The sequence below is a fragment of the Gymnogyps californianus genome, chromosome 5 (genome assembly GCF_018139145.2).
Source record: "Gymnogyps californianus isolate 813 chromosome 5, ASM1813914v2, whole genome shotgun sequence".
In the NCBI taxonomy this organism is placed as follows: Eukaryota; Metazoa; Chordata; class Aves; order Accipitriformes; family Cathartidae; genus Gymnogyps; species Gymnogyps californianus.
This window is the reverse complement of record NC_059475.1, coordinates 52,382,257-52,404,799: the sequence shown is the minus strand read 5'-3', so window position 1 is coordinate 52,404,799 and position 22,543 is coordinate 52,382,257. Positions and strand designations below refer to the sequence as shown.

Genomic DNA, 22,543 nt, shown 5'->3' with positions numbered 1-22,543 from the left:
GATAATGATAATAATAATAATATGACAATAGCAATACTAAAAGAATTAAACTATACAAAGCAAGTGGTGCACAATGCAATTGCTCACCACTCGTTGACCGATGCCCAGTTAGTTCCCGAGCCGCGATCCCCCCTCCCAGTTAACTCCCCCCAGTTTATATACTGGGCATGATGTCATATGGTATGGAATAGCTCTTTGGCCAGTTTGGGTCAGCTGTCCTGGCGGTGTCCCCTCCCAGCTTCTTGTGCCCCTCCAGCCTTCTTGCTGGCTGGGCACGAGAAGCTGAAAAATCCTTGACTTAGTATAAACACTACTTAGCAACAACTAAAAACATCAGTGTGTTATCAACATTTTTTTCCTACTAAATCCAAAACACAGCACTATACCAGCTACTAGGAAGAAAATTAACTCTGTCCTAGCCGAAACCAGGACAGTCTGAAACAAGGTAAGCTTACAAAACAAACCTATGGTCTAATAGATCCAAACAGAGATGTTCAATTTTTTGGAAAAAAGCATGCAAGTTACTATAAACACAAGATTACATATACCTTGTCTCTGATAAATCATGTTCTTGAATCAGATCTACCCATTCCTTGAGCGTAGGAGAATTGTAAGCCATCAAGTAACTTATTAGGTCAGATTTAAAATTAGTTTCAGATTCACCAGCAGAACCAGTTGTTCCCTGAGGTAGCCTTGGATATAAAGGGCTTAGCCATATTCTAAAAACAAAGTCACAAAAACAAGGACACCACACATTAACACATGGTTTTAGTAAGTGATTAAAGCACATCTGAAGGTCCTAAATGAATACTAGACAGATTTATTGTGATACTAACTATAAACCAACTTGCCTTTACTTTACAATTATAGAAACATCAGTCTTGCGCTCAGTACCATAAAACTGTTGTTTTCATTTGAAAGTATTAATCTCAACACATTTATCCACGCATATGTTTACAGCTTTCACCACTGTTAAACAGGCCAGGCTCAGACTTACCAACCAGTAGTCCTTTCATCAAGATTTTCTGTATGAATAGAACACTGCAATGCATTCTGCTAAGCTACTGGTTTGTGTAATGATACAGAAAAACACCAATTAGAGCATCTGAAAGTTCTGCATAGTTTGAAGAGTAGCCCACAATGATAACTTGCCTCTCCAGAACTTCCATCAGAATAAAATAGGGTGGGCACTACACAGGGAAAACATCTAGCATTTCTTTCCAGTCACACATTATTGTAGCCATGGAAACCAAAGGTTCTGCATTGTCAACTTCACAACATATTGATACTATGCTTTGTAATTCAGAAGCCTATAAAACAGAGAAGCCAGTGAACCATCATATCGGTGATACTGCATATTATTTCAGTGTGCAAAAGCTAAAAAGAAAAATGTTTTTCATGTGTGACAAGTAGGGCAACTTGTTAAACATCTTAAATAGATATTTTCATGCTTTCTTGGCTTTCTGAAAAGCTAACTGCCAAAATATACTAAAGTCATCCCTAAGTAAAAGATTTAAAGGCAAAAAAATCAGTAGTTATATTTTTGCCACTCAAAAACCCTTATGAGAGCTTGCCTCAGCCAAGCGAAAAGCCTCAAAACCTTGCCATATTTAATGGCAGAAAAATGAATGTCAGGGTGACAGTAACTTCTGAAAAGCCATTTTCAATTAGTTTGATAAAGAAATCTTACACCGAGTCACTGTGGAGATCTAACTAAAAAATGCTCCCATATAAATAGCCAAGAAAACAAGAGGTTAAGGGGCCTTATATTAATGTGTCACTTAGTCCTATTTTTTTTTTGCTCTAAACAAAACTATGTCCCAAGCTGGCTGTTAAGTTTAAAAACTTCTACCAAAAAAAAAACCCCAGGAAGAAAATTCCTTCTAAGGAAAGGATACTGGGGCATCTACTGTATTAAGGAACCAATGGCATCCAGCATTTATCAGGTTACAATCTAGACACAGTCACAGCAGAAGCAGAACATTTGCACATTCACATTATTCTTGCAGTATTAAGATAATTTTTAAATAGCTGCTTCAGATTTGTATAAAGAGTACTTTATAGCTAGGTAGTTTTTTCATAAAGAGACAGTATGGCATAATAAAAGATCTTAAACCAGTCAGACCAAGTTTAAGGTAACAGCCAGCTCAGGACATAATTTTGTTTACAATAGAAAGCAAGCAGAGTTCAGGCTTAGACAGCTACCACCAGTCTAGGTTTGATTTTTTTTTTTTTTGCAGGATAGCTCTATCTTAGGAGTGTAAGACTTGTAGCACTGGATCATCTGACCTAGTATCCTGTCTCCAGCAGTATGGAAAGTATTAAAGTAAATATACGCCCGCTTACCCCTGAGTTTTCTGGTGCCAATCTTCAGCAATAAGATTGGATGTATGTATCACAACTCGAAGACCTTCTTCATATAACAACAACATCATTTTCCTTTGAAAAAAAGGATATATAACACTTTGTCTATCTCAAGTACACTGAGTAGGAGATAAATTAACAATTCATTAAAATGCTCCAAAATAATTATTTTCAAAAGATTTGTTCTGCATAGTGCAAACACTTATACTTCAATCCATGTGCATGCCAAACTCGCACGGCAGTCATTAGACTATCCCCATATATTTTGTCAGCAGCATCATACAATATATTCTAGAGCACCACTTAACATCTCATGCAACTGATTTCCCAAAGAAAAAAAAAATGAATACTTGCAGAACGCTTTCTATATTTGCTATGTTCTTCAGATAAACTTATTCCTTTGCAGATAGTGTTCCTTAATTCTTTCTTTTTTAACTAAAAGGCTTTTGCTTATAGCTGAATTTATTAAAACCTCGTTCTTTTCTCTTAAACTGACAACTTTTAAAATAAAACGTATGTAGGTAACTAACCATTGGGATGGCAAAAAAGCTATTTATCTACCATAAATCTAAACTCAAGCTACAGCACAAAGGAGTTTTAAAACTAGTAACTACGTTAAAAATAAATGTCTGTATTTTTTGTAACATAAGTGCTCAAATTTTCCTATACAAGTTTTCAATAGTTGTGTAAAGACAGCATATCCATGTGACCCTGAAGGATGAGATGGTTTCCATAGAAACCAATGCTCAAGAATGAAAGCTGTAAGGAAAAACACGCTTATTTTCATTGCTGTCCCATGGTGAGATAATGCTACGCAAATCATATTAGGCTCAAATTTAGACAATTATTTATTCAGTAATTTCTGCTTTTAATGTTAGAGTTCAGCAAACTAATGTTCAAGTACCTGCATGTTTTGCTGTGCTTACTGCATTAGTTTATGCAATATGCAAGACCCCCTAACTATAAAATAGTTCCCCACATCTGTTATGCCTTGATCTAATCACAAATTGAGTTGACAGTAAAATAAGTATTTTACAGCAAAATAAAGCGCAAGATTAAGGTATATAAGACTGATAACTGACCAAAACACCACCACCTCAAAAGAATCACTGACATGTAATTTAAGTTTTATGTCATACAACAGGAATGACGTGAATGTAAGTCTTTAAATTTGATGGTGTGAAATCTGTTGAGTTTCTCCTGGAACAAAATCATTTCATTACACACCATGATCTGACTTACTGGTCTGCTACCCACTTGTTGTGTTCCACCTGCAGTGGAACATGCATTCAGAAATACACTACCCAGAACAGCCCTTTAAAATATACAGTTAAAGAACTGTAGCATTTAACATCACTATCACTTATTTATCCCAAAGTGTGGGGGAAGAATAAATTTAAAGTTGAGCATACAGAGAATGAGAGCTGCTGCTTAAACTGCTTAAGCGAAAATAAGCTAAAGCTTTAAAAATGGTCAATTTGAAAAACAACCTCAATTCCTTCTACGTTCCTCACTAAATCTGAGAGAGAAGCAAGACTCATTTTTAAAATGCTGGTTTCTTTCCTTTATTGGCATATTCTTCTCCAAACAGGCAATGAGGAGGTCAGTATGCTTTCTACCAGAAACACAGATGTACCTTAAATGGGCATTTCAGATCAATGTTTTAACGTAATACCATGTTTTATAAAACGAGTTATACAAAAGGATTGACTAAAAAATACTGCAGTACCCTGAAACCAAAGATCTTTGCTACAAAACATAAGATTAGATCTGTTCTTATCTGTAGCTTGCAATCTGCAAAATTCCCTTTGTGACACTTCTATAATATCAAATTAAACTTCTTTCCTCAAAAAAACCCCAAAATTCAGTAATTATTTCCAGATCCTCCACAGTAACTGCCAAAACTGAGCAGTAAATCAGTGTTGTGTCTGACCTGCCAATGACTGATCAAGTCTGCATCACAGTTTTGGTATTAAGGCATTAGTTAAGAGCCAAGACCTGCAGTTCACTGACTTCAATTGTCTAACTCGCACATCTCATATCTACCTAATAGCTGATTAGTTGCCTTAAACTGGAACAATCCTATCATCTATAAATACAAAATAATTAAGGAAATTTTTCTTTAAGATTCAGCAATTTCTATGAAACCCAGTTTCATGCCTTTAAAATAACTTGCAGATAAATGAAAGATACACATAGAACATGAAAGATACTACTTTTAAATTTCATCAATATACATCAGGCCTTCAGAATTATGTTTTCACAAACAGTAATAATCTGTCTTCCTATCCTATAAATACTTTAAGACACTAGTTAGTAGTCCAGTCATGATAACCACATGTACCAACTCTGTGGTCATCTTTAGAAGTGGAGCTTTCTGCTCCATAGCTGTTACTTACGTATGGTGAGTTCCAAATGCAATATCCAGTTTAGCCTATAAAATTAAAAAGTTGATCGTTAAAAATTCCTATTATGCATTCCTATACATAAGAATGTTAAAGGAGGAGAGGTGCTTCTTCATTTTGTTTCATTTCACTGCTCTCTAGTGGACAGATCACAAAATACATTATTTTTCCCCTCAACACCTTTAAATGCACTCTGATTTCTAGCAGTTAGACTTTAAATGGCAATGCAACTCATTGCTGGACCTGCTCCAGCAGAATTTCTGGTCTCTTAGCAGCAGTATTTTCAGAAACAGTCAGCTTTGCAGAAGAGGACCTGCGGTTCCTGCTGGACACCCAAGTTGGACAGGAGCCAGCAATGTGCCCTTGCAGCACAAATGACTAACGGTGTCTTGGGCTGCATTAGGGGGAGCATTGCCAGCAGGTCAAGGGAGGTGATCCTTCCCCTCTATTCAGCATTGGTGAGGCCACACCTGCAGTACTGGGTCCATTTCTGGGCTCCCCAGTACAGGAGAGACATGGACATACTGCAGAGAGTCCAACGAAGGGCCACTAAGATGATTAAGGGACTGGAGCATGTCTCCTATGAGGAAAGGGTGAGAGAGCTGGGACTATTCAACCTGGAGAAGAGAAGGCTCAGAGGGGATCTGATCAGTGTGTATACATACCTGAAGGAAGGGTACATGGAAGAGGGAGCCAGGCTCTTTTCAGTGGTGCCCAGTAACAGGACCAGAGGCAGTGGGCACAAACTGAAACACAGGAGGTTCCCTCTGCACACCAGGAAACACTTTTTTACTGTGAGGGTGACCGAGCACTGGCATGGGCTGCCCAGAGAGGTTATGGAGTCTCCATCCTTGGAGATATTCAAAACCTATCTGGACATTTTCCTGGACAACTGGCTCTAAGTCACCCTGCTTGAGCAGGGGAGTTGGACCAGATGACCTCCAGAGGTCCCTTCCAACCTCAACCATTCTGTGATTCTGAAGCATACAATAACTTTCACAAGCAGCTTAATGGCTAACATTGCAAAGAAAAGGACAGAAGCCAGACAGAAATGCTTTTTCATCAGTGCTTTGCTCTTAATTAAAGAGTATTTACAGCACTATTTCTAGGGAGAGAATGAAACACGAGTTATAGGTGTTAAAATACTTTTAGCCAGTGATGGCTCCAACATTGTGCCTAGTTAATATGGGTGTGGAGGAGAAGATTAAAATACTAACATTTCATTTTGGAGTACTAACATAATGGAATGCATGTAGACTACCAGAAGAATCTGAAGCAGTATACTCAAATAGGAAAGCCATCACAAACGCTACTTTCCCCTGCTACTTACTATCAACTACACTGACAAGTTTATCATATGGGACATATTACATTCAAGTTCTTGTTGTGTGTGAAAGGAAACATTATATGCAAAACCATGAATTTATGGTTAGCATATTTGAAATCTCAATCTAAAATTGTTGCTACTCCACAACTTAGTGCAAACACCTGATTAGGATAGTACACAGCAGCCCAGAAATCCTGGCCTTGAGAACTCGCTATGTTTGGCATCAACACAGAAACCTCTAGGAAGCTCAGGGCTACCAGACTGCCTGAGAAGGAAGAAAATTCCAAGATCATCCTCCTCCTAACAAAGAGTAAGAAATCCCCATGATCAATAATACACTCCACTCACCAAAATCCTGAAACATTGGCAAGTTGCCATAACCACATCCCTCCCCCAGGCTGAAGCCAATAACTTTACAACTCAGGGACAGCAAGAGAGTGAGCACAACATCAGAGAGAAAATGGCATGTGCCAGAAAGTGTGCTCATAGCAATTTTAACAGTATTGCAGAGACTATTCGTAACAGCCTTTTCTTGTGTAAAACATATTTGGACAAATAATAATTCTTTGATGAGACTTAAGATTACAGTGATGCTAGGACTAAGTTTTGCACTTTACACAAAAAAGTGCTTCCTTTTCAGCCATTACAAGAATTTGAGTGTAACATGTTAGTGGAGAAGGTGCGCAGCTCTTCTGGGAGCCCCATAACATTTTTGTGGGCAGCCATTCCATGCAAACCTTTTGTGGGTGACAGTCTACCATAATCACAGAAGACCAGGAACATAGTTACCATGTTCCTGGTAAGTAAATTCCTTAAAGCATAACAAATTCTTGACTTGCCATATAAGGTGTGTCTCTTTTCATCCATAACAAGATTGAGTGCAACAGATGGCTTAATTTCAACCAAAGGTAATACAAATGTTAATTACCTGACAAAAGCTAATGTTCTCATAAGGGCGTGCTTGTGCAAGCAGTTCAGCTTTGGATTCTCTCTTTTCACCATGAACTATCAACAACGGTTTCTTCCTTAAATAAAAGGAGATTACTATTAAAACATCAAGTGAATTAGTAATCAGTGTAAACTACTCCTTCATGTAGCTATGACCTCTGGCCCCTAAATTCGATAGCCCAGCAGGAAGATGGCACTAAAAGTCTATATGCCTTATTAACTAACTCAAAAAAGTAGTAACTACAATAGAATCTCTAAGACACTAGAAAACTTTAATTAAAAAAAGGAAAACAGGAACTGTGGAGTAAATCAGACACCAAAATAGAAACTAATAATACAAGATCTTGTCATGAACTGTCATCTGTATAGCTGGAAACAGACAAATAAAAGCTTTCAGAAGTATCAATATACACAGTGTGGATCTAAGACAATTTAATCATTGCTACCTTACAGAGAAGATGGGAAGAATGAGAGGGAAAAGGAGAGGGCTAGGTCTATTCTGGCAGTAGTTTGATGTTCACTTCCTAATACTCTATTCTACTGCATTTCCAGCAAAACGCAAAAAAAAGGAGAAAAAAACTGTACATCATACACTCACTTAATCTACAGTAGGTTGCAATTATCAGAAAGGAATTTCAAGCAAACATAAGAACTGCTCTCATGACAATATCCAGCAACTCCAACCATATCACATCCACGACATATCATCCTGATCATTTTTGCATCATTTTCTTGTGCCCTTCCTACATTCCCTCCTTTCTCTTGCATTACCTTGCTCTGGGCTCAGTAAACTGTATGGCAAAAAGCTTCTTGTTCCATCTTTATAGGTCATCTACCACATTGTCATCAGGGCCCACAATGGGACCTCCTAAGTGTTAATTAACAAAAATCAGAAGCCAGCCATACTGAACTCTGACCATTTAATAGTCTTGAAAAGAGGCCAGAAATCAATAGAGAACCACAACTGTGGAATAAGTGTACAAGGAAAACCAAGAGTCTACACATACACAATTGATAACAATAATTTGCAACTGCAAACAAGTGTTTATCATTCACTTGTAACAGAAACTTGCATGAACAGAATCATTTGGAAACTGTATCATTTAATCTTCCTAAAATAAACATACCTGAATTCCTGCGGATACTGTCTTACAAGCCATCCCACATCTATACAGTAGTTAAACTTGTACATAAGAAAAAGAAAACAGCCTCATTAAAAAGAAAAAGCAGAGTTTGTCAGAACAATGAACTACAGCAAAAAAGCTTCCTACGTAAAGTCATCACTCAATACCACTTACATCATACACAGCATGTTTTAAAAACAGGTGTATTTTTGAATCTCACATGCTTTCTTTCATGTCTCTTAACAATTCAGGAATTAAAGTTATTCAAAAGCATGTGTTAGTGTCCATAAAATTTAACATGCAGAAAACACATACACATAATGTAAAAGCTTTGGTTCAAGAACCATCTCTTTGCCATGTGCTTATACCATGAATGCTAGCAAAAGCTTCTATGCAATAACAAAAATATCATTCCTAGATTGCAAGGCTTCTTTCAAAAAATTATTTACATGCACATAAATATGCATTTTTCAGTTGCACATTCCCCCAAAACAGGAGAGAGAAAGCGGTCTTATAATTGCCTGAATTCTAAGCAGAACATGGGATGATTTTTATATTTCAATAAATTGTTGTACAGTTGAAAACATTTAGATTTCCCTCTGTATTTTAACAAAGTTCCCTGCTAATATCAGCTACACAGCACAAACATGGATTATCAAGTTTAATGTTAATAGAGTGAAATAAGCACGTGAAATCAATTTGGCAAGCAGGAAACTCACCTGGGCAGAAGATATGAGAGTCCCAAAAAGAGGAGACAAAATATCTATTAAAAACATTAAAGCATAACTGAGTAAAAAAAGGTTTAAGTAAACACTTCACATCTTGAACAGTTTGATAACTACCACAACACAAGTGCCAGATTGTTCAGAGACTTGGTGTAACAGAGACATTCACAATTAAGTTTACTGTTCTGAATATTCAAGTCACTGATTCTCCTGTGAAACTCTTATGGTCTTACGTTTATAAAAAGCATTAATACTCTCAAAGTAGAAAACAAATTTAAAAAACTCATTAGGAGAAAGACCAAGATCATCTGGAGAAAGGGACATCAAACCACACTCTCCCCTTTAGAGAGGGCTTGAAGAACTGTGGCAGGGTAGAAGCAATAAGGGCATAGTTAATGCTTAAAGACTTACTTGTTGCAGACTGACTGTAGGATATGTGTATCCTTAGTTCATTCATGGTAACACAGAAAACTAATCCAACTGAGGATTTATAACCTCAATAACTGAAGAACAGCAGCAACTTGAAAACATATCCTACAAATGCCTTCTAGGATAGGCAAAACATTTCATGCCCTATTTCTACAGAAATCTGGTTTTGCAGGTTAAACAAAAAAACTCAGCCCCTCCACCAGCTCAACTAATCACCTAGCAGGACAACTACTCCTAAGAGAGGACAGGCCAAAAGCCACAATGAATTCACAAAGCAGATAAAGACACACAGCAGTAAAGCAACTGAGGTCTCTGACACCAGGCTGCCATCAATAATCAATGCTCATAGGGAACACATGAGGTTAAGGAAAACATTACAATCTAATTGTATAGGTCTTCAGTCATTTGTTCTCCTTCAAATAACTACAAAATTTTTCTGCCTCATCTTACTGTATTTCTGTAAATAAATATCTTATTAATGCTTGTTTCTGATTCTGTCTTGTGATGTATGAAATTTTGTTTCTGAATGAGGGGATGTTTACAGGTGCACAGAGCTGTTCCCCCTTACATCAAACTACAACTACAGAGCATTCCTGAAGCATCAGGATTGTAGGCTGAAGACTTCACTCCATCTTGACTTATGCTCACTTCTAATTGAATTGAAATGGGCCCATGAATCCCAGCCACAGAACTTCAGAAGTACTATCTTGTGCTGCATCAAGTAACAGTGAATTACTAGGTCCAAACCACTCAGCAGCATGAAGGCAAGTGCAGACAACTACTCAGGGAGGATGGTTAGGCACCCAAGAAAAGCATCCCTTTAATAGCCACAAAGGCAAGCAGTTTTCCCCAGATTAACTCACAGGGAAAGCAGCAATAAGAAGCACCACATGATTTGCCTTGGCTAAATGCACATTACATTTGTGCAGCATAACTCAGAAGTTACAAAAGAATCAGTACCAGCAAATTAATGCTTTATAAACTATACTTCTAAAAGAGAAAAGCAAAGATAACAGAACCAATTCCTACAACTTACACATTTAGAATGTGAAGCCTCAGCTACACCAAGTACCATATGCATTTAAAAATACCCACAAACTAAAAATACACATTCTTTTGCAAACAAGTCTCCCATTTCAGTAGAAGCTACTTGTTCACCTTTTATGTGTAGGGCTCCAGAATTATAGCTCTGTTCAATTCCTCTGACTTTAGTGAGAAAAAACCTGAAAGGGTTCCCTCCATTCAACAAATTCCAGGTATCTTGGGCTTCACTGGGTGTTTCATTATACTCCTCTGCTTTCTGATTCTCTGAGAGTTCATTATCTTTGCAAAGATTCAGAGGATGTTCTTTGGGTGCATCACATTTTTCTTCTTTCAGTGTTTCTTGGTAGGCATGCTTTTCCCGATCTTCAGGCTCTTCATCGCTACTAGAAAGACACCAGCCTAAGCCTTCTTGGCTAACTCTCTGTTTTCCTGCTGGAGGTATTTCTGTAGAAAGACTTTTATCACTGAGCTTCAGGGGAGACGCTTTTCTCTTGTGAGCAGCTTTCCTAGCTTCAGAGCATGGATATTGTGGCCCACTTGTTCTGCCACGTGCAGCATCCAACAGTGAAGATGTAGATGGTTTTTCACTGTCAGAATTTTCCTCAGTACTTTCATCACTGCTAGATACTGTCCATTTTCCATGTGCACCTTCCTGAAGCATGTTCCTAGGGATTAAAAAACAAAACACCAAACAAAAATTGTGTGGTTTTGCTATGCTCAAGTCTGCTTCCCTTCCTAGTTTCCATTTCCTTATTACTAGGGAACTTTGCTTTTTATATTTGGCAGAATCTCCATGCGACTTCTGACTCGGGAAAATTTCATCGTGTACAAGGCTTATTTGTTTCTGTGCCCAGGAAACAAAGAAACACGTGCAACGGGAGCAACCATTAAGTGGGAAGCAGCTAATGTGTAAATCTGCACGTGGAAAACAGACTAGGATAGAGGCACGTACAGGAAAGCATTTCAAGAGTCAAGAGAGCAATTTGCATCATACAGCTATTTCTCACACCGACCCTAACGCTTAGGGGTCTAGCGCGCTCTGCCGAGGAGGTGCAGGAGCACGGAGCCGAGTCAGGGCCACTCTTCCCGGCTGCCTCTGCGGGACCACAGCCTGGAACCACAACTGCCCTCCGCCGCCCCCCGCCAGGCCCTCAGCCGCGCCTCTTCCCTAACCCGAGGGCGGCAGGAAGCCTGGGCGCCGCCGCCCCGAGGGCCGTGTGGACGGGACCGCTGTTCCCGCCGGCTTCGACACCGCCCCGCGGGGAAGGCGGAGCCTGCGGCCGGGGGAGGCACCGCGGCGGGGCCAGCGGCAGCCGCCAGCCCGCCCGCCCGCCTCCAGCCGCCGCCGGCTGAGGGGGCGCGAACCAGCGTGCGGGCCGCGGTGCCCAGGGCCTCAATGGCCGCTCCCGCCCCGCAGCCGGGCGGCCGCTACCGCCCGCGCCGGGACCCGGCGAGCCCCGCCGCTCACCCCAGCCGCCGGCGCCCGCCCCGTCCCGCTCCAGGAGGAGAGCGGCTTACCTTCAGCCCTCCCGCCCAGGCAGCGCGCCCCAAGCCTGAGACGAAGAGAAGGCCGAGGCCCGCCTTCGCCCCGCCCCTCCCCTCCTCCCGAGCCAATGCCGCGCGTCTGGTTTTAGCCAATCGACGCCGGCGCTGCGCTTGCCCCACGGGAGTTGGTGGCGGCGCCTGGGTTGCTAGGCAGCGCGGGGCCTGCCGCCGCCGCGGGGACGCTGCGCGCTTGTGGGTCCCGGTGGTGCGGGGCGCAGCCGCTGCGGCCTGAAGGGAGCTTCCCCTTCCGCCGCGGTTCGGGTGAGGAGCCTGAGGGGCGACGGGTCCTATCGGTACCCGGTGATGCCTGAAGGGCTTTCCCGGTCTCCCAGGGGCGCACGGGCGTCGAGAGGCGTTCTGGCAGCTCTCTCAAAGCTGCTAATCCGGCAAAACAGTCACGTCTTAGTGACCTGAATTAGTGTAATAAGTCTTTATTTGACCTTAGTATTAGTTTAGGGCAGGTGCAGTATTTGCATAATCGTTCATTCAGCTCGGTGTTAATTACTGTGGCTGAAGTGCCCCGCTAATGAGATAACTGCGTGACCACTTCAAGAAGGGAGTGGGAGGAAAACAGGTGTAAAATTAATCAAAGTAAGAGCATGGACTACATCAAAGCTTGCTCTATCTACTAAAATGAACTGTCTTAGCATTTGGGTCTCATTACTCTAAATGATTACAAACTTGTGACTGCAGTTAACAAATAATGTAAGTGTCTTATATCAGCATGCAATAAAATCGGCAAGCTACACCTAGAAAAACATTAATGAAATTTCAATTTCCTTGTGTAATTTTATTAGTACTTTTCTGCAGAGTTGTATGTAATGCTTCTTCCTGAAACAATCTGTGGATATACTCTTCAGTACTATGAGATTAATTTTTTTATTATCAACCCTTGCTGAAGGTCTTCTGTGGGAAAAACTCTTAGGAACGTTGCATGGGTTTGTATGTTATGTGCATAATCTCCTGTTTTAAGTGTAGACTCTGAAAACAGTATTTGTTTTCTAAAAGTACTTCAGAAAATTTGATGGCTTCTACTATGCTTGCATTCCAGTCTCTCCTCATAGTTCCTGTCTATATAGTGACTTAACTGAGAATTAAAGATGCCTAGCATTTTTCAAGAAAAAATTCAAGATCTTGCAGAAACAAATTTAATGTAATTTGGTTTCTAGAAGTCTGTACCATATATTCTAAGTTTGCAAAAAGCCTTTTCATAATAAGCACATAAAACAGAAGTAGGAAAACTTTATTTTAACTTAACAAAAATTTAAAATTAAATGGACTCAGTCCATTTTCAACTACTGTAACACAGTAGATGAACAGAGTTCTGACAGATGCAACTAATCTTCAATAGTTTTTTTAAAAGAGCATAGTTTATTCAGCAAGTGCCTATTTTATTCTTCCCACAACAGTTATTCAAAGTAAAAAATAATAGGTCAGGTTTATTGTTTTTTAATGCAAATCACTTTCTGTAGGTTTTTGAAGCGTGTGATGAAGATAACAAAGGCTGTTTAAGCAGAGAGGACTTTAAAGTTGCTGCAGTAATGTTGTTTGGTTATAAACCCTCAAAGGTATGTATTTTTTCATTTATGTTCTGAAGATCCAGCTTATATAGATGTCTAACTATTTAGAACTCAGTGTACTGACTGGTCCGCACTAATTGGAGTGGATTACTGTAGGTTTGGTAAACAGAAATACCTACAGATTCTTAAAGTAATTTTCTTATCTGGGGGTATTTATTTCAAAAGAAAATAATCAAACCCCTACCTTTCCTGCTGCAGACTGTGATGAGCCGAGGGATGCATTGTATTTCATATGTGTACAAGATGTATGAAATAAGTGACTTACTGAGCTTGTTATTGATCAATTATTGGTTTTTATTAGTGGTACACTCCATTTCTTTACTCAGTGGTTTCAGTAGATGTGAAACTACCACATGTCCTAATAATAAACAGGTATTCTCAAAAGTATAGATATTTTTGGTTTCAAGTAACAGTTGGGCATTTTTAGTTTTGACTTGTCTAATATAAATCTATAGCTGTATGAAAATCTTAACAAAAGAAAGGTTTATTGAGAGAAATCATGTATTGCATACTCACAGGAAGATACAGGATAAATTGTATTGCTTAATGTAGTTCTGGAAGTTATGTTTCTACTCTAGTACTGCAGGTGATCTCAAAAAGAGTATGAAGAATGCACATGCAAGATTTCAGAATAAATATACATGTGTCTGTGAGTTTTGTCTTTCTCATGGCATGTCGCTACAAGCTTGACCAATACACTATAAAGTATATTTAGCATAGAAATTATGATTCATCGTTCTTCTCCAGTTTGAGCAATCTTCTTCCCCAAGGACCACTTGTGACTAATTTTTTTTTTTTTTTTACTTAAATATGTATTTTAGGAAAACAGTCTTAACAAGGTCATAAACAAAATTTTGTCTATGATCATTTAAAATAAAAACCACAGAAATGTTTTATTAAACTGTGAAAGTAGTCATCTCTGATACATTTCAGCTGTGGGTAAACATTTTCTCAATGAACTAGGGCCAGATCTAAAAATAATTTAGAGTTCTAAAGTGAGTCTTAACTGCTGAATTATGAATCTGAAAATGCTCAGCTTCCCCTTATCTATCTTCTCCTATCTATTTTTACCTTCATGTAAAAATTAGCTGTTCTGTTAAATTCCCTGAATGTTTCTTCCAGGAGGAGTACTCAAAACATGCTTAAGGCATTCAAACAAGAGCAGGTTCTCTGCATAAGTCACTGATGGCTCCTTCTTGGAAAGAGAATAGAAGTGGAGGACTCCCGGGAAGAAAGGAGGTGCAGGTTTAGTTATTTCTTCCTGAAAAGGTGCCAAGTCACACCTGCTGTGTCTCTAGGCAGTGCCACGACCACCTGGCTGTAGACCATCTTGTCTGTGCAGCTGCACAAAAATTAATTAAAAATGTTTGTTCCAGGACTGATTCTGTCGTCTAGTGGTTTTGCTAGCTCCTTAAGTGGGCCCACTTCCAGCAACTATTGCTCTTTACCCAATAACTGCTCATTGTGAAGTACAAAAGATCCCTGGGTAGACAGATACTTTTCTTTGTGGCTTTTGCTAACATGCATTAACTATGGTTTATGGCACAGCCACGGCTTTTGCTTTTGGTGATGGCTAGGCCTTGTAAGTGTTCCTTTCAACGTTTTGGTAGTTTTTAATCTAGTTCTGAGAAACACAACTTTCTCTGTGCACCAGATAGGAACGAAACACAGAAGTTACAATCCTAAAAGTTGACTGTTAGGATCCAGTTCTTGAGCATGTTATTGTGCATTTTACTTTGTTTTCAAAATGATTAAAATCAGAGACTATAGTAACAGCCCTTGTATTTCTTCGGAAGCCACTAAGAACAGCCCTGGCAAGAAGAGTACTTTCAAGAGCTTTTCCAAGAAATAGGGAATGATGTGCACACGTTACTTCTTAAGTTAAGGTGAAACTGTTTCCTCAACTACACTACATACTAACATCAATTTTTCAGTAGAAATGGCAATTACTTAGCATCATCAACTGCAATCAAGCAACTGCATTTTTAGTAAATTGTTGCTGCATCATTTTTTTGGTCATGTTTTAATTTATTCTATAAATTAAGAGTAATACTAACTTTACCCACTAGATGTCATTAACGAACTCTTCACTGGAGAAGGTGGGACCTAAGAATTTGAATCACATTCCTACTCCGCTTGCTTTTTCAAAATAACTTGTTATAACGATTCTGTATTATTTTTTATAAAATATTATTTTTGTGTGGTTATTCATAGAGATTCTGAACTTACTACTGTTTAAAATTAAGCCTTTTGAGACAAGTAACTGGGAAAACATGAAAATAGAAAGAGATTAACCTGATTGTTGGACTGATACTGTATGTATATTTGATATAGTTATTAGCATATAAAAATCATCATTTCTGGGAACTAGCAGCATTGTGGGAATCATGTTTGTGGGACTTATACTTTTTTCATCTGAAAGTTTGGTTCAGTGATCCTCTTTTCCCCAAAATTATTTGAACTGATCTAAAATGCTCTCATATTTCAACAACCATTCAGCTAGCTAACAACACATTCAGGTGTTAAGTGTTTCGAATGAAAAGGGTACTGCAGGAATAGTAGTCATGAAAATATGTCGTTTCCTCAGCTGAAGTTTCATTCCTGGTACTGTTACATTTAGATCTGACTAAAAGCACTCTCTGCACTGGCCTGAGGCCAGGCCCCCCAAAATGTCCAGTGTTTTCCCTGACCCAACTCTGTACCTTCACATCAGGACACCAGTAGGTCAGCATCTGCTGCTGAACAGGATGCCAACAGCAGAGCACCCTGACATCCAGAGTACAGAAGGGCAGCCTGATCTCAGGGCTGCTTACAACTTCCAGCTGCCTTTCTGGCACATCTTATCAAAGCTTTCTAAAAAGAACTCCCTAGTCTATTTGTATGCCTGACGCAGTCTATGTGAAAAGTGTTGCAGGCCAAATGGAACATATAGTCTTAGGTTAACTGGTCATGGCATGTTTGGCTTGTCTGTTCTCCAGAATGGAGTATGCTTAGGTTGCACTAGAAGCTGCGAACGTGTCATCTCCTCTCATGTGAGTTGTCTCAGTGCTGCAACTATGTGCAGGCTTGTAATTCTAATAACATAGATGCGAGAGTTTGGACTCATGAGCACTCAGTCATGCTAAAAAGCAGTATAAATATAGCCCAAAGTGGACCTCAGCATTCTTGGATATACACTCCCTTTCTGTTCCTTACATTGTTCAAAGATCTTTTCCAGTGATCTCTTGGTCACCTCCTAATTCAGTTCTGAAAAGTCAATTTTTTTGTTTTCATCATGTCATTTAGCTTTTTGCTTTTGTACTATTAATGAATCTTGGTAGCACACTAATATTAGTGAGTATTAGTGAATTTTGGTAACACGCTAATCAACATTTAAGTGTCACTCCTGTGCTCCTATCAGATAAAGTTGTGAGGTAAGATCCTATTGAAAGACAGTAAAGGAGATACATAGTACATAATATGAGACAGTAGTAGATTGGTTTCAGGATAGTTGTAGAAGCTGGATAATGCAAGCAGATTTTTTCATTTCCTTCTCATTTTTTTATTCTCTACCTTTTTATTAAAGTTTTTATTCTAGACAGATTTACCAAATGAATTTTGATCAAACTAGGTTTCAGGAAATAGTTGGTCTCCAATCTGAATATTGAAGCAGAAAGTTCTTTCATTGTTTAAAGGAAATAACAAATTTGGGGGCTGATGCTCCGAAAGTTATTTTTGAATATTACAGTTCCTTTGTGTGTAGTTGAACTCCAATCTGTATAAAGTTAAGCGCGTTTGTTTAAACATACTTATTTTAAGATTTGAATATTGATTAGGATTCTATTGGGACTACATATATACTTCATTTAATGGATGAAAAAGAGGTGGGTTTATTTTAATTAGAATAAAATATTTTCTTACTTAAATGCCATAGATGATACTGTTGTGTAATATGTATTATTATGAAATCAGTATTTAGTGAAATCACATACTATTGATATAAAATGGAAATCATACAGGAGTTCAGATTTATCACTTCTGTAGAAAAGCACTGTGGCATATCTTCTGTGTTCCAGGTAGTGGTGGATTCAGTAATGTCTTCTGTGAGACCACAAAATTCAGGTAATATGCAAACACCTATCTGTCAATGATTTCTACTCCTTTTTCATTCATAAATTTAAAAAATCTGAAGCTTAGACTCTCAAGAGTTTTGAAGAACCCGATGTAGATTAATGATAATGTATGCAATTGTATGAGGTTCAACAGGGCTAAGGGCCGGGTCCTGCACTTGGGACGCAACAACCCCATGCGATGCTACAGGCTTGGGGAAGAGTGGCTGGAAAGCTGCCTGGCGGAAAAGGACCTGGGGGTGTTGGTCGACAGCCGGCTGAATATGAGCCAGCAGGGTGCCCAGGTGGCCAAGAAGGCCAACAGCATCCTGGCTTGTATCAGAAAGAGTGTGGCCAGCAGGACTAGGGAAGTGATCGTTCCCCTGTGCTCGGCACTGGTGAGGCCGCACCTCGAATACTGTGTTCAGGTTTGGGCCCCTCACTACAAGAAAGACATTGAGGTGATGGAGCATGTCCAAAGAAGGGCAAAGAAGCTGGTGAAGGGTCTGGAGAACAAGTCTTATGAGGAGCAGCCGAGGGAACTGGAGTTGTTTAGCCTGGAGGAAAGGAGGCTCAGGGGAGACCTTATTGCTCTCTACAATTACCTGAAAGGAGATTGTAGCCAGGTGGGTGTCGGTCTCTTCTCCCAAGTAACAAATAGGACCAGAGGAAACAGCCTCAAGTTGTGCCAGGGGAGGTTTAGATTGGATATTAGGAAAAGTTTCTTAATGGAAAGGGTTGCCAAGCACTGGAAGAGGCTGCCCAGGGAAGTGGTTGAGTCACCATCCCTGGAGGTATTTAAAAGACATGTAGACGTGGTGCTTAGGGACACAGTTTAGAGGTGGACTTGGCAGTGCTAGGTTAACAGTTGGACTTGATGATCTTAAAGGTCTTTTCCAACCTAAATGATTCTATGATTCTATTCTATGATTCTATAAATGAGCTGACCATGGCTATTAAAGAGGATCATATGATTTCATTTATCTTTGTAATATTTTTAGTGCTTGTATGTTACATTTAGCTTGAACTTATTCTTGCTTCTTAAAGTGGCATTTCTTAATAGCAACATTATATAGATTAGTGATGGAGAAAAGTAATTAGTAATTTTTAGTGTTCAAGCTGGTAAGTGATGAAAAAGGTTCTGTCAGTTTTTTGATACTGTTCCACTGCTTACTTGGGCAAATACTGGAGTCTTACACCACAGTTCAATAAATATCTCTTTCTGTAACAACCCTCCCATTTATATAGTTCGGCTTGTTTTTTTCTTGTCCTTCACCTTATCAATTATGCCCATACATCTCTTTGTGGGGTCATGTGGCAAGTTTTATTGGAGAAATGATTCATATAAAAAATGAAGTGGCAAAAAAATGTGGCTGCTTTTATCAATAAGTTTCCTCATCCCTTTTGCCACATGGCCGCACAAGTATTTGTATCAATACATTTGAGGGCATTGTAGAGGCTGGTTCTGCTTATTCTGGCATTGATGCCAAAAACCATGTTCATTAAACCACACCCTTAATTGTAAATCTTTAATTTTGGCAACAAATACAGAATAAAGACTTTACTCGGATTTTTTTCAAGACAGCAACCACATATGAATGCCTGAACCAAAAATAGTAAACTAAGATGTAAAGATAGATTATGGACTTGTTAATACCTAATTGGCTTGAATCTTTTTTTAAGATGACCTTTTTGTGTGTTGAGATGATATCTTTACAGCCTGTTCTAGTAGCACATAAATTGCCAACTCTCAAGATCAATGAATAGGCGGCACTCTATTATAGGAGTCATTCTATAAAAGGAAAATTGTATACTATAATTTTCTGGGCTCATATGTTACTCTGAAAGAGAAAAAATAAATGGATGGAAAGCTTATATTGCTTTTTATGATTTCACTTCCATAGTTATCCAATTGAATGGAAAGCTATTCATGCAGGCAAGTTCAGTATGTTTAGGCAACCTCTGTTATTAAAGAAATTGTGCATGTACAGAACCTAGCAGTTGAAAGCAACAAGACTTCATAATCCTGGAAACTGAGACTGTAACAGTTCTTAATATATGGTTTTTCAAGATGAAATAAGGAAAGAAACACCTGAAATCTGTAAGCTTGGAGTTTAAGATTTGAATTGAGACAGCAGGTGGAGCTGAAGGAGTTGTGCTTTTGAACTATTGCAGAAAGAATAAGATATGAATGAATCAAAAGAAAGAGAAGTGCAGAGCTTTTGTTATGTTATTTGATAAAGATAAATTCCTTCAGGATACAGTCATGTTGCCTTCTAAAGAAAACGAAATTGTTTAAAATGAGCATAAAGCATATATAAGAAAGTTATGAGAAAAGAATATTTGTCTGTGTTTAAATATTGAGCTGAAGTGGGATTTTTTGGCCAAAAAAAAAAAATGTATCTGCAGAATTTTTATATCAAGATTTTTGCATGTTTCATGGGGAGGCCTGAAGTTTTGAGGGGAAGATTTTTGTTTCTTAATATTTATGTTTTACTTTGATTTTAGAAGAAGTGGTCAATTAAGAACTTACAAACTAGGTTTGCATTTCAATTTCTTTCATTTTCAGTTCATTAAAAGGATAAGATAAATGTACAAGTAAAGACTTTCATATAGTATACAGGATGAATAACCAATCCGGTTTTACATTCAGTTTTATTATGAATTTCATAGGAATCTATACCTGAGGTTATAGATTGTTTCAGAGTTCTCTCACTGCTGGGAATGATGCCAGATAGATTGTTTATGCAGCATGGATTTTTATCCATGGCATGCAAGTGCTATTGACTTAGGAAAGTCCATGTTTCTCTCCAGTGCAAAGAAACATGAGATGGCAGGTAACAAGAAGAAAAAAGTAGAAGTAAACAGAAGCATTATACTCAAGTCTAGAAAATATGTGAGAAAATGTAAACAATATTGAAATGTTTGCATGATCATGATCTAACTTTGAAGGCTATTGTTTCAGTTTTATTTTTGTGTTTATTTATATAATTAAAATTGTTCATGATTAGTAGACCACAGTCGTACATATTTTTAAGGAGAAAAATAAAACTGACTTTTTTGCAGGGAGATTTATTTATATTTTACATTTTTCTAGGTCTATTATTTGAAAAGTTTTTAAATCTCATGAGTGCAAAGAAGGCTGCACAGTTACACAGTAATGAAACAAGGCAAAAATTTACAGCTTTTGATGTGTAAGGTAAGTTTTTTCTCATAAATATTTGGAGTATTAATTTAATTCTAAAACAATTAAGCAAAACAGAACACCTGAAGGAAATAAAAAGTTAAGATGAGATGTCCTGGATGCTGCAAAGTTAAGTAAGACAGTACCAGACTAACAAAGATCGTGATGATATTACTATAAATAAAGTCAGGGTCAGTAGGCTGCGGTGTTCTAGATGGTAACTCTGGATTGTCTGTTGTACTAAGAGCTCTTCCAGCTATTAAAAGAAATCTCTAGCCACTCACCCTACCTATTTGCTGTTACTGCCTCTCATTATTTCTCTGTTACTCAGGTATCTCCACTCACTTATTTATGCACATATTTTACAGATTCCTGTCCCTGGTGATGGCTATAGATCTTTTTTACTTGTCATGATAGACAAGGAAGGGAAACCAAAGCAACAAGGATTTTCTCTCATTCTTGTTGGGAAGTAGATGTGGTGATTCTTTTTCGTTCCTGCTAGACAGCAGAGGATCTCCCACCACCAAACTGAAAAAAGAAAAACTTCATCAGGAGCCTCTGAGCTGATGGACATTCAGATGATTCTTTGCCTTTTTCTTCCTGACCTGAGATAGGACTATGGTCCTTGAAAAGAGGGAAAGTGAAACATATGGCAGATCAGATGTTGGGATGATCAGATAAGCATCCACTCAGCGTTTTGCCGTGAACTAAAAGTAGCTTTTGAAGTGTTATTTTTAGTGAGTTATTTCAAAGGAATTAACTGTTTCAAGCACTGTGCTTTTGTTTGTGTTGCTATCTGCTGCACACAATCTGCGATAGCCCTGTTTGAGATGCTTTATTTTCCAGTTGGATCTGGAAATGAATTCATAACCTAAGTGATTGATCAGTTGATATTACTCTGATATAATGTATTCAGGATCTTAAGTCTGCAGCAGGATTAAACTGAAGGAGAAATTTTTAATGAAAGAAAATTTTTGAAACAGAGTAGCTAAGATGTCAAAGAAAATTATAAGATTTGAAATGTAATTTTGCATATTTTAGAGTATATTTTCAAAGTTTTACAAATCTGAAATTTTCAATTCAACAGGTCTACTTTTAAAATTAAAACTCAAATAAGAGATTTGTAGATGTAGGCACAGTACTTTTGAACAGGGTTCACAGTGGCAAAAAGGAATTGTCAGTATAAAATCTTTTTTAGACTGTTGGTCTATATAATGTAGCCATCCTAAAATATTTTGCAAATACAGTAACTTAAAGAATATAATAATTTCAGAAATGTGAATTGATTAGCTCACATGCAAACATAATTGTGTTAAGTAGTTTAAAAAACCTCTTAATTTATATTATTTTTCTCTTGCCTAATCTTGATTTAAAAGATAGACGATTTTTGAATTTTGAAGACTTCAAGAGAGCCTTCAATTCTGTTTCTCCTAAGTTATCTGAAAAAATCATAGTTGAAGCCTTCAGGTAAGATTAACAAAGAGTTCCTTATTCCTGGATAGCAGGCTTTTTGTTGTATATATTTCAGTTAATTGAAATGATTAGATTCTATCATGCAGCTGAAGATATAAGCTTCAGCACAGTACTGTTTCAGTGTCTTTAATAATAAATATTATAAATAATATGTGTAAATAATATAATAATGAATATAAATTGTATAAATAGAAATAATAAAAATAATAACTATAATTAAAATAATAAGTATTACCGGATACAGAAAGTAATTTGTTGCCTGTACTGTTTCTTAAGAAGCCTAAAATTATTTACTGTTACATTTTCC

At 38.1% G+C, this 22,543-nt stretch overlaps 2 protein-coding genes across 3 annotated transcripts in view; one reads left to right on the top strand and one right to left on the bottom strand.

Moving 5' to 3' along the window:
* The window catches only part of TDP1 (tyrosyl-DNA phosphodiesterase 1), a 51,530-nt gene extending 40,503 nt beyond the window's left edge, over positions 1–11,027 (bottom strand). For both annotated transcript variants that reach the window (XM_050898229.1, XM_050898231.1), the window contains exons 1-7: positions 10,481–11,027; positions 8,888–8,931; positions 8,172–8,227; positions 7,025–7,121; positions 4,764–4,798; positions 2,347–2,439; positions 549–719 (exon numbers count right to left, since the gene is read on the bottom strand). In XM_050898229.1, the coding sequence (XP_050754186.1) occupies positions 549–719; positions 2,347–2,439; positions 4,764–4,798; positions 7,025–7,121; positions 8,172–8,227; positions 8,888–8,931; positions 10,481–11,027 (1,043 nt within the window). The remainder of the gene's footprint in view (positions 1–548; positions 720–2,346; positions 2,440–4,763; positions 4,799–7,024; positions 7,122–8,171; positions 8,228–8,887; positions 8,932–10,480) is intronic.
* A 2,410-nt stretch (positions 11,028–13,437) lies between these two features.
* Positions 13,438–22,543, top strand: part of EFCAB11 (EF-hand calcium binding domain 11) — a 67,126-nt gene continuing 58,020 nt past the window's right edge. The window contains 4 exon segments of the mRNA XM_050898314.1: positions 13,438–13,479; positions 17,547–17,592; positions 20,677–20,778; positions 22,140–22,230. Coding sequence (XP_050754271.1) covers positions 13,453–13,479; positions 17,547–17,592; positions 20,677–20,778; positions 22,140–22,230 — 266 coding nt within the window. The 5' untranslated portion in view covers positions 13,438–13,452.